Source organism: Callithrix jacchus, chromosome 13 (genome assembly GCF_049354715.1).
Source record: "Callithrix jacchus isolate 240 chromosome 13, calJac240_pri, whole genome shotgun sequence".
NCBI lineage: Eukaryota > Metazoa > Chordata > Mammalia > Primates > Cebidae > Callithrix > Callithrix jacchus.
The window spans coordinates 12,937,758-12,950,026 of record NC_133514.1 but is presented as its reverse complement, the minus strand read 5'-3'; the positions used below and the strand labels follow the sequence as shown (position 1 = coordinate 12,950,026).

At 44.8% G+C, this 12,269-nt stretch overlaps 1 protein-coding gene and 1 non-coding gene across 14 annotated transcripts in view; one reads left to right on the top strand and one right to left on the bottom strand.

The window, feature by feature from the left end:
- The window catches only part of EXTL3 (exostosin like glycosyltransferase 3), a 133,139-nt gene extending 127,065 nt beyond the window's left edge, over positions 1-6,074 (top strand). For all 13 annotated transcript variants that reach the window (XM_035269651.3, XM_017963658.4, XM_078347114.1 and 10 more), the window contains one exon: positions 3,068-6,074. In XM_035269651.3, the coding sequence (XP_035125542.1) occupies positions 3,068-3,277 (210 nt within the window). In that variant the 3' untranslated portion in view covers positions 3,278-6,074. The remainder of the gene's footprint in view (positions 1-3,067) is intronic.
- A 6,056-nt stretch (positions 6,075-12,130) lies between these two features.
- LOC118146960 (U4 spliceosomal RNA) lies at positions 12,131-12,269 on the bottom strand. Its single transcript, XR_004733145.1, has one exon. It is a non-coding gene; the product is annotated as a U4 spliceosomal RNA (small nuclear RNA).

The window sequence follows — 12,269 nt, the reverse complement described above, 5'->3', positions numbered from 1 at the left end:
TGTTGACGTGACCCTGAAAGGTTGTAAGATAGCAGCCAGTGAGTGAAGGGAGAAGCGAGGAGACAGGTGGGTCCCCAGAGGGGACCTGTGGAGGTCATGACTGCCCAGAGGCTCGGTTCTGAGGTGAGCCACCCTTCCAGTGCTGGCCTTTGTCTCCTCCTGGTTTAAACTCCGGGACCTGGGCTCTGATGGTGAATACTGGCTGTACACAGTGATTATTCTTCTGCTATAAGTCATGGGATGTGTCTTTCAATTAAAAATTTTCCCTCCAATTTATAATAGAAATAACAATTTTAAAATTATTTGGGAAAAGACAGACATGGAGAAAGAAATCAAAAGTACTAAAACCTTTGGCTTATTTCTTTTGGTTCTCTGGTATCCTATTGTGACTTACTTATTTATACATATACATATATATATATATACAGACACACACAGACACACATATATGCACACACATACGTGTGTGTGTGTGTGTGTGTGTGTGTGTATGGTTTTTTCTTTTTTTTTTTTTTTTTGAGATGTAGACTTGATTTGTCACCCAGGCTGCAATGCAGTGGCATGATCTCAGCTCACTACAACCTCTGGCTCCTGGGTTTAAGTGATTCTCCTGCCTTAGCCTCCAGAGTAGCTGGGATTACAGGCATGTGCCACCATGCCCAGCTAATTGTTTTTGTATTTTTAGTAAAAACGGGGTCTTGCCATGTTGGCCAGGCTGGTCTCGAACTTCTGAGCTCAAATGATCCACCCACCTTGGCCTCTCAAAGTGCTGGGATTACAGGTGGGAAACACCACAACTGGCCTTATTTTTATATTTTAAATTTATATACTTGTTTTGCAGTCTGCTTTTTAAAAACTTGATAGTAAATTTGCTGGTTTTTGTAATATAGTGGACTAGGTAATTTAAAAACCCGATCACTGTAAGTAACAAACTGCTTTTATCAGTGTATAGTTGAGCTAATAAAGTAAGAGAATTGCCAGAAAGGAAGCAGATAGGAGGAATAGAGCTCAAGGTGGCAAGTGTGGCAGCATCACGGAGGCCACCATGGGGGCTGCTCTCACCTTAGTTGTCTACAGGCTTGGGTTTTATCACTCATTGGAAGCAGCGAAGAACCTTTGGGCCTGTTAAAGGCGGAGAATTAGAATGGAGATCTCCTACCTGTTGCCCCAGAGAGATGACATGCACCTTGTTTATTTTAACCTAGACTCTGACAGGTTTTGGGGGGAAAGTGTAGGTTGAGAATGTTTAATAGTCTTTTGAGCCTCCATGGGTTTAGAGATTCGTCCTATATGAAAACTAGACCTAGAGCCACATGAGGTAGCTCAAGTGTGTAATCCCAGCAGGTTGGGAGTCTGAGGCAGGAGTATTTCTTGAGGCCAGGAGTTTGAGGCCAGCCTAAGCAAAATAGGGAGTCCCCAGAGGGGGAAGAAAAGAAAACTAGACTCAGTCATTGATACCCTTGGATTGTCTGACAGAATAAAACCAAAACTCTGTTATGAGGAGAAATTTTTCTCAGCAGAGGAAGTTCCCACTGAAGAAAAAGAAATTTCTCCACTTCAGGCCATACAGGACACTCATAGGTAAAGCCTCATTGAAGATGAGCTTGAAATATAAAGTTACCAGTCAGCCATCAAGGAAACAGCTGATGATGAGCAACAGTGAACACATACAACAAACAGGTTATAGTTCTCCAGGGATTCCAATAATGAAGCCATTAGATGGACTATAAAACAGGTATGCTTAAAATGACTAACATGAAAACATAAAAAAGCAACAAATCACTCCGGAAAGAGCAAACAGATTGGAAAGCCCTGAAGGGAACTACCGAAAATGAAAATCATGGTTATTAAAATCTCTGTGAAATGGGATCAAAAGATCAGACTTAGGTGAAAAGAAAATTAAGGAAGTAGGAGATAAATTTAAAGAAATTTCTTTCCCATGTTTTTTGGTGGGGCTTCCTCCCTTCCATGCTCCCTTCCATGGAAGCCAGTGTTTCCAGAGGCCCCAAGCCTGCACTGGAGGTGTCACTTCCCCAGCCCATCTAAAACCAAGTTTGTGGCTACCTCGAAGGATTTGCTTTTTCATTGTTTGGCCTCTGAGGATTTCATTCATTCATTCATTATTCATTGTTTATTCGTGCATGCATCATGTGAGTGAGTGACAGGGTCTCACTATCACCCAGGCTGGAGTGCAGTGGTACCATCATAGCTCCCTGTAGCCCCAAACTCCTGGGCTCAAGCAGCCTCTTGTCTCAGCTTCCCAAGTAACTGGGACTGCACTAAATAGCCGGCACATAACCATGCCCTGCTAACATTTTTATCTTTTTTGGAAATGAGGTTTTGCGTTCTTGCAAAACCTCATTTCCACAAAAGATTAAAATGTTAGCAGGCTGGTTTTGATCTTCCTGCCGTGTCCTCCCGAAGTGCTGGGGTTAATCACCAGGTGATTTCAGTTCTTATTACAGGCTCAGCCCTGTATTTAAAGAGATGGTTTCTGTATTTCGTCTTGCCTGTTCAGGTATCCGGACTGAGGAGTTTTTATGCTGTTTGGCCTGCCACATTGTAATGAAGCTGTCTCGCTTCATACCTAGTTAGAAATTTTCTAATGAATAATATATAATGACTATAGTATGACCACTTTCGCATGGATTTAAATGGAGTTAAGCATCTTTTTTATGGACAGTATTCAAGAATCATTTGACTAGCCCCTCTTCAGGTAGTCTTCAGTATTTTAATTCAAAACAATGATGACAGGAACAACTTGGAACCTACCTGTGGCTGTGCAGCCAAGCAGACACTAGGAGTAGAATTACCGAGACAGCTGACACTATACACATTAAGGCTTTTGGCATCTGTGACATGTAGGCTGTCTGGGCAGAAAACCTGACGATGTTCTGGATACACCTGGTAGGCAGGAGGCCTGGCTCCTGCCACGCTCTGCAGGGATGTTGCCTCTGGGGGATTGGCATCTTCACCATGGCCATGGGGGCGTGGGGATCGGCTCTGCTGCAAGGTTTCTGTTGGCATTAGCCAGAATTCACACTCTGTCTCTGTCTCTGGTTTCCAGGTGACCTCACGGTGGACATTCCGATGCCCAGGATGCCCTCAGGCCCTGTCACATGATGACTCCCACTTCCATGAGCGGCACAAGTGCATCAACTTCTTTGTGAAGGTGTACGGCTACATGCCCCTCCTGTATACGCAGTTCAGGGTGGACTCTGTGCTCTTCAAGACGCGCCTGCCCCATGACAAGACCAAGTGCTTCAAGTTCATCTAGGGGCAGCACAAAGTCTGGGGAAGAGGATGGGCAGAGAGGGAGGGAGATGGCACCCGAGGTTCCTAGGCCTTACAGGACCTTGGGGACATCTTCTGGGTGGGTGACCCAGACCCTCCACTGGGAGGGGCAGCAGCAGAGTGGAATAAAACCGCTGCCTTTATCTTGAAGTCGGCCACACTGGGCCTGGAGCCCTGGGCGGAGGCCCCGGGGTTCCCCACACAGGGCACTGACTGATAGCGTACACTGAGGACTGTGGGGACTCTGCAGAGTCACTCACACAGTTCATATGCCCAGGACAGCTGGTTTGTGGTTTTTAAATTCAGTAACAACTATTATGATTATTTAAAAAGAGAAAGTTTCAGATTTGCCATTCGAGGCTTATTTATATATATATATGTGTGCGTGTATATATATGCACACACACTCACATACATATATATATTTTTGGCTGGGGAGTGTGAGTTTTGCTTCTCTAAGGGAGGGACCCCGCAGGCTCCTTTGTTCTGTATTCTGGTGGAGATCGGTCCTGGCCTTGTGTCCCTGGCTTATCCTCAACGATCATCTTCCATTCTCCCCAGGGCCCTCTGTGTGCAGAAACAAGAAAGGGATGAACTTGGCCCTCTTATGGGCCTGGGCGAGATAAGATCTGTGGATCTGTTCCCTTGCCTTTCCGCTGCCAGTCAGCAACCCTGTAACGCAACATTCCCCTCCCAGTGAATCCCAGGGAGCACCTGACCCTGGTGGGTTCTCAGCCTCCTGCTGCTGGGGCCAGTGGTTTTGAAGATTTATCTTTAGGCCAGGCTAGCCCCAGTACTTATCCCTGATCTCCCATTTCTCCTTTGTTTGAGAGAAGAATGAGGAAGCGAAGAGTGAGAAAGGAATAGGGCCTGAGGACGGCTCTCCCAGATGGCTATTTTTGTCCTCCTCTTCTGTTGAAAGACGTGCTGTGGGCCTCAGGCTTTACTGAAATGCTGTCTCTCAGTTAGGACAGGAAACGAGCAGGGTGCATGTCGCTGTGGTCTGAGTGGTTTGCAGGTCAGCCTCCTCTCCCTGGTGTAGAGCAAGCCAGTGTCCTTCAAGGACCCCGCCCGGCTGGCCGGGAAGTCTTACAGCAAGGCGCCTGCCTTGGGATAATTCCATGGTGAAATTCACCTTCCCCCCCACCTCTGTCTGGAGCCCCATCCTGTGTTACCAGTGGTTTTTGGACCCCTAATGCCAGTGTGGCTGTAGGACCTGCTAAGGTTTGGTATGTGCTGGAACAGTGGGAGGCCGTGGTTTGCTGTGGAAGCTCACATGCAGCCTTGGAGTCGAACAGGCACTCCAGCCCGTGTTACCACTTTCCACTCCCTGTTTGGAATTCTGTTCCCTGGGCTGAAACGGAAATAAGCTAATTTTGGGGGTGATGGTGGCAGTAGGGGAACTTAGGAGGGTGTTAGTGGCATTTGTCAGGGATTAGCCCGTGACTTCTCTTTCTTGAGCCCTGCTTTCTGGAAGTGGAATTGACTCTGAAGGTTTCTAGCAACTGAACAAAAGCTCAGGTCTGTCCTGGTCATGCACATGCCTTAAGCCAGCCCCGTCTTCCCTAGACCTTGGCATCCTGTGCTTCTGTTTCTCGGGATCCATTCTCCTCTGACCTGCCTGTACTACATGAGGCCTCTTCAAGTACTGCTTTGAAGCTGGGTTCTCTTGTGTAGCTCCCACCCACCTGTAGGACTCTAGCTCAGCTTAAGGGAGCTCTCCCCATCGGCAAGCAGGACCCGGCTGCTCCCAGGACTGTGTTTCCTGAGGTTCCCCCGGCCTCAGTCTGTAGCTCCCCTGCTGAGGCAGCCATGTAGGAAGTGTGGTTTTGTTCCCAGCAGCCCAGGCCCAGCAGTGGGGGCTAGGCGCCCTCCTCAGAACTTTCTAGTTGCCCCTTGCTGGACTCCTGACTCGATTGCTTCTGCAGTAGCCTTCCCTCAGGGAGCCAAAGAGAGTGGTGTGTGGGGCTTTATTGTGGCTGCTATTTTATCTGGTTTCTTTTAATGTGAGGAACTCATATACTGACATCAGTGGGATTCAGTGAGCCGGGGCTGTCTGTGTGTTGGGGCCTGTCCCTTTAGGGACCAGTTGTTGGGTCCCTGAGTGTCACTGGTGGATCCAGGAAGGGCAGAGTGGGCTGAAGTGACATGCCTCCAAAATGTGCTGTAGGGAGGCCTGTAGTGCCAGAACCTCCCACAGGGACAGCCCTCTTTGGCCCTGAAAGGAACATAGGCTTGGACTGCAGACAGGTACTGAGGGGCACGCCCTCCTCGGTGAAAGACAGCAAGGCGGCTGTGGCATCACTGGTCAGGTGCTTCTTACCACAGGAAAGTCACTGACCTGTGACTTGTGTGAGGTGGAAAAGCAGTGCCATGGGCCCCAGGTCTCCTTGGCTCTCCATGGGGCACCCCTGGCCATCCTGTCCTGGCTTGCAGGGTGCGGGACTGCCTCGCTCTCCAGGTGGCCAGCTTGCTCTCTGGTTTGGGCTGTCCTGTGATGCCACCCCAGGGCTCTGCAGGCCACTGTGAGCACTGGCTTCCAGGCAAGGCTCCTCTGTGTGGACTGCAACTCAGGCCACGGCTCACCTGCTGGGGTCCTGTCTGGGAGAAGGGGATCTTCTGGGAGCTGTGCCGGACAGAGTGGGGAGCTCCTAGTTTGGAGGGGAAGCTCTTTGGAATCCATGTCATGTCCATTCACCCCACCCCTTTTCGTCATGAGCACAATGGTCTTACATTGGATTTTTGTAAAAAAATAAAAATAAATGGAGACTTTAACTCAAGCAGCTTGGAGGTCTTTTGTGGTTCTTCTCGGCAGGTATGGAAAATTGGCCTGAGAGAAGGCACCTGCTTGACTCCAGGTCGCCACCTGTGTCTGCCACCTGGGCCTGCTTGCAGAGGAAGACCAGGCCCTGGTGCAGGCTGTGGACCAGCGGTGGGTGAGTGGACCTGCACTCATATGGGCAGCCTGGCCTGTGCCCAGTTCCAGAGCAAGACATTTTGAGTAAACAGGAACTCAGGTGCTGTTGACCTGCTGTAAGCGGGATGTGGCAAGCATGTGGCTCATATATGCAGGTAAATTTTTCACGGGACTTGAAAAGTGTGTGTGTGTGTGTGTATGTGTGTGTGGAGTGGCTGTGAGGAGCTGTGTGCCTGTGATCCCAGGAAGGAGGCATGGCCTCGCCTGAATGGCTCGATTTGGTCCACAGGTTATGTCCCTGGCCTACAGGTCACTAAGCTACCTGCACTTGCAACTGCACCTGCACCAAGCTGATGCTCCCCGCCTACAGAGTCCCATCCTGTTGGTGCCCATGGGCCTGGAACTTGTGCTTGGCTATGGGATCAGAGGCTTCCTCAAGAGAGGGCACTGACCAGGGGCTTCAGGGAGACAGATGAAGGCAAAGGATCCTCTCCTGGGCTCTGCAGGTAGCAACTTCGGTCACATCACACTGACAGCCCTAAGAATGGGTGAGACCTAATGGTCATTGTCCCTCCTCAAGTGAGCTTCATGACTGATCAGGCAGGTTTGCAGCAGCTGATGGGGGAGAGGTCATTGAGGGGTGTTTCTCTTTGGGTCTGGAGTTTTGGCTGTCAGCTCCTGTTCTTCCAGCCATCAATCGCCATGTTAATGAATGTCCTGGGACCAGAGAGACTTGAGAAGATGGCATGAGGCTGTGGAAAATGCATCTTGCTATAGAGATATGATGTCTACTTTGAGTCTATTCCTGTCGAGTTGTGGCTTGGACTTACGGTCAGCCAAGGTGGTAAATGTCAGCTGTTGATGGGATTGTCACTGAAATGGAGGCTCCACAAGGTTTACAAAAATGGTGGTTAAGAAGAATGTTGATGTGGGGTGTGGTGCCTAACGTCTTAATCTTGACATTTGGGGAGGCACAAGCGGGAGGATCACAGGCCAGGAGTTCATTACGAGCCTGGGCAACACAGCAAGACCCCCATCCCTACAAAAAAAAATTAGAATGTTGTGAAGATACTGCAAAGAAGAAAGGAGGAAAATGTTTGTGGAAAGGTCTGGGCTCTGGAGCAGACTGGGTACAGATCCTGGGCTGCCCATCACACTGGTGGAGAGCAAGTGACCTATTCATATTTCAGGCTCGAATCCCACATACAGTGGCAGAAATTCTGCCCATCTCTTAAGCATATGTTAAAAGTTAAATAACATGATAAATGTAAAGAGTCCACTGTTTTGACACAACAAAAATAAACTATTACTGGGGTAAAATAGTGGCCACTTGTTCATGGCTTTCTGTCTTCCACCTGGTTTGAACACCAGCGCCTGGCTGTGTGCCCTGTCCACCTCCTATTAGAACCCCCATGCTCTGTCACCTCACTGTGCTGTGCTGGCCACTGCTCTGCTCCCCACACCAGACTGCAACCTCTCCAGAACACAGCACACAATAGGAGTTTTGCATTCCTGTGCAAGTCGAAAGAAATGTGGGTTTTTATTTCTCCTGGATAAATACCTAGGAGTGGAATTGGGTGAGATGGTAAATGTATAGATGTTTAGTTTTATAAGAAACTTCTAGACCTTTTCTCATGTAGTCATTCCATTTTGTACTCCCACCAGTAATGATGAGACTCCCAGTTCCACATCCTTACCAGTCCATGGTTTTGTCAGTCTTTTTAAATTTTACACATTCTGGTGAGTAATGGTGTCTTAGTTCTTTCTGTGTTTCCCTGATGACTAATGATTTAAGCCATTTATATATATTTCCTTTGCGAATTATCTGTACACATCTTTTGCCCATTAAGAAAAACTGGATTATCCCTTTTTTGAATTGCTTTCTTTTCTTCCTACATTTTTAATAGATTTTGGGGGGAGCAGTTTTAGACTTACAGCAACACTGCATGGGAAGTAAAGAGTTTTCCTCCTCTTCCACCTAATCCCTCACTTGTCCTTTATTAACATCTGCCATTAGTGGGACAGATTTGATTCAACTGATGAGCTGATTTTGACGCATTATTCACTATAGCTCATGGTTTACATTAGACTTTATTGATTGTGTTGTATGACCTCTATCAAATAGAAGAAGAGGGAATATTTCCAATCCGTTTTAAGAGGCCAGCATAACTCTAATACCAAAATCTTGTAAAGTCATTACCAAAAAAGAAAATCATAGGTAAATCTCTCTCATGAACATCAATGCAAAAAAAATTATCAGCAACCTGAATCCAGCAATACACAAATAGGATAATATGACATGAACAAGTAGGGTTTATTACTGGAATGCAAGGATAGTTAAATATTTGAAAACCAATCTATAATTTACAGTAATAGAATAGAGGTGAAACCCCATATGATCATTTCAGTAGATACAGGAAAAAAGCTTTTGATGAAATTCTCTAACATTTGACAAATATGTAATGACACATAGCCACCATTACAGTATCATACAGAATAGTTTTACTCCCCTAAACACTTCTTGTGCTCCACCTATTGGTCCCTCCCTCCCTCTCTCATCTCTGGCAACCACTGATCTTTTTACTGTCTTCATACTATGGCCTTTGCCAGAATGTCACATAAAATTATACAGCAGGTGCCCTCTTCACATTGGCTGCTTTCATATAATATAATATGCATGTAAGGTTCTTTTGAATCTTTTCATGGTTTGATAACTAATTTCTTTCCTCACTGAATAATATTGTATGGATGTATTGTCTTTTTTATTGCTGAGTGACAGGAATTCTTTGCCCTGGACACTAGTCCATTGTCAGATATGTTTGGTAAATTATTTTTGTAATTTGTGGCTTGCCTAATCATTTTCTTTATGGTGTCATCTCATTCGCAGAATTTTGAGGAGTTTCAATTCTTTTGTTATTACCTTCTTTGACCCAAGAAACCTTTGCCTATCCAGCATCATGAAGATATTTTCAGTGTTTTTCACCAAATGCTTTATTGTTTTAGCTCTTATACTTAAAGATGCCTCTCAATATTTATGTATGGGGTGTGGCATGGGTCAGGTTTCTGATACTTGTTCTATATGGGTATTCCAGCACCATTTGTTAAAAAGACTTTTCCTTCCCCATTAGATTGCTGTTGAAAACACGGTCATTGTAGAAGTGGGGCTCTATTTCTGAGCCATCTTTGTTGTTACGCTGCTTTTTGTTCGTCCTCCTGCCAGTTCCTTACTGTCTTGATGAATGGAGCTTTCCAACTTTGTTCATCTCCAAGATTGCTTTCAATATTGTAGTTACTTTGTATTTCTCTGTAAAATTTAGAATTAGCTGTATGGTATTAGCTCTTATACTTACATAAAATCCATCTCAATATTGTTGGTCTCTTCTAAGAAACCTGGGATTATCAGATTAAAAAAATTTAAACATAAAATTTGCCATGTTAGCCATTTTTTTTCCCCTAGACAGAGTCTTGCTCTGTTGCCCAGGCTGGAATGCAGTGGCACAGTATTGGCTGACTGCAACCTCCACCTCCCAGGTTCAAGCGATTCTCCTGCCTTAGCCTCCTGAGCGGCTGGGATTACAGGCACGTGTCACCATGCCTGGCTATTTTTTGTATTTTTAGTAGAGACAGGGTTTCACCATGTTGGTCAAGGGAGTCTCGAACTCCTAACCTCATGATCTGCCTGCCTCAGCCTCCCAAAGTGCTGGGATTATAGTGCCAGTAAGTACATTCACAATGTTGTGTAACCATCACCACTAACTAGTTCTGAAACTTTTCCATCATCTCAAACAGAAATTCTGAACCCATTAAACAATAACTTCCCATTCCCCCACTACTTCCAGCCTCTGATAACCTCTATTCTGCCTCTATGGATTTGTCTGTTCTGGACATTTGAATATAAATGAAGTAATAAAATATGTGGTCTTTGGTGTATGGCTTATTTCACTTAGTATGTTTTCAAGATTCATCCATGTTGTAGAATGTATCAGAATCTCATCCTTTTTTGTGGGAGGGTAATATTTCATTGTGTGTGTATTCCACATTGTGTTTGTCTGTTCATCTGTTGGTGGATATTTGGGTTGCATCCACCTTTTGGTTACTAACGTAGTGAATAATGTTGCTAAGAACATAGGTGGCCAAACACTTGAGTCCCTGCTCTCAATTCTTTTGGGTGTCTATGTAGGAGTGGAGTTGCTGGACAATATGGTAATTCTGTATTTAACTTTTTGAGGAACTGCCAAACCATTTCATTTTGAGGAACTAACTGCCAGGCTGTCTTGTTGTACATTCCACTAATAGTGTATGAAGGTTCCAATTTTTCCACTTTTCCCAACACTTATTTTCTGATAGAGAATTTTAAAAGTGTTACAGTCATCCTAGTAGGTGTGAAGTGGTTCCTCATCATGGGTTTGGTTTTCATTTCCCTAATGACCTGTGTTGAGTATCTCTTTATGTGCTTATTGGCCATCTGTATATCTTCTTTGGAAAAATGTTTATTCCAGTCCTTTACCTACTTAAAACAGTGGGTTAGGTTGTGGCATTGCTGTCTGCTTGGATATTGTTCAATCAAATCTGTAAATCAATAGGCAGAATTAAAATGTTAGTATTGAGTCCTCTAATCCATGAATATGGTATATTTCTCCATTTATTCAAATCGTTAATTTCTATCAGCAAGGTTTTGAGATTGTAGAGTAGAGATCTTACATATCTTTTCAACAGTTATCTCACACTATTATGAAGTTGCTATTTTGAAAACATTTTCTTTTCTGGCCAGGTGTGGTGTCTCACACTGGTAATCCCAGCACTTTGGGAGGCCAAGGTGGATCTCTACAAAAGTAAAAAAAAAAAAAAATTAGCTGGATGTAGTGGCATGTGCCTGTGGTCCCAGCTGCTTGGGAAACTGAGGTGGGAGGATCACTTGAGCCTGGGAGTTTAAGGCTGCAGTGAACCGTGACTGTGCCACTGCACACTAGCCAGGGTGACAGAGCAAAGTGCTCTCAAAAACATGTTAATATATAAAAGACAGTTGACTTCTGTATACTAACCTTGTATTCTGCAGTCTTGTGAACTTATTCCAGTAGTTTTCTAGATTTTTTTAGAATTTGCTGTGTAAAAAGTCATCTGATAACAGTTGTACTTCTTTTCTGCCTTTATGCTTTCTCTGTATGCCTTTGTTTCTTCTCTTCATTTTTGCCTTATTGCAATGATTGGGACTTCAAGAACAATATAGAATAGTATGGATCGGCACCCTTGTGTTGCTCTCAGTATTTGTGGAAAAGCTCTAATATTTCACTGAGCTGTAAGTTTTTCATCCATGACCTTTTGAGGATGTTCCCTGTTATTCCTCTCTGCTGAGTGTTATGATGATTTCATCAAATGCTTTTTCCTGTATCTATTGCAATGATCATATGGGATTTCTCCTCTATTCTGCTATTATTGTAAATTATAGATTGGTTTTCAAATATTTATCCTGCATTCCAGTAATAAACCCTACTTGTTTATGTCATATTATCCTATTTGTGTATTGCTGGATTCAGGTTGCTGATAATTTTTTTTTGCATTGATATTCATGAGACAGATTTTTTTTTGAGACGGAGTTTTGCTGTTGTTACCCAGACTGGAGTGCAATGGCACGATCTCGGCTCACCACAACCTCTGCCTTCTGGGTTCAAGCAATTCTCCTGAGTAACTGGGATTACAGGCACATGCCACCATGCCCAGCTAATTTTTGTATTTTTAGTAGAGACGGGGTTTCACCTTGTTGACCAGGATGGTCTGGATCTCTTGACCTCGTGATCCACCTGCCTCGGCCTCCCAAGGTGCTGGGATTATAGGCCCACCACGCCTGGCCAGATTTACCTTTTTAAAATTTTTTAAAATTAAAAAAAATTTTTTTATTATTTTTTTATTTTTTTTATTCAGTCTCCGTAGACACTGCCAAAAATTGCCAATGTCGACTGTATTTCAAGTTGTCATGGCGGGTTATTGGGAAAAGTTTTCAATTAGCAAGTCGTGCCTTGGATACACCTCATTGGCTACGATACTGCCAATGTGCGAAGCT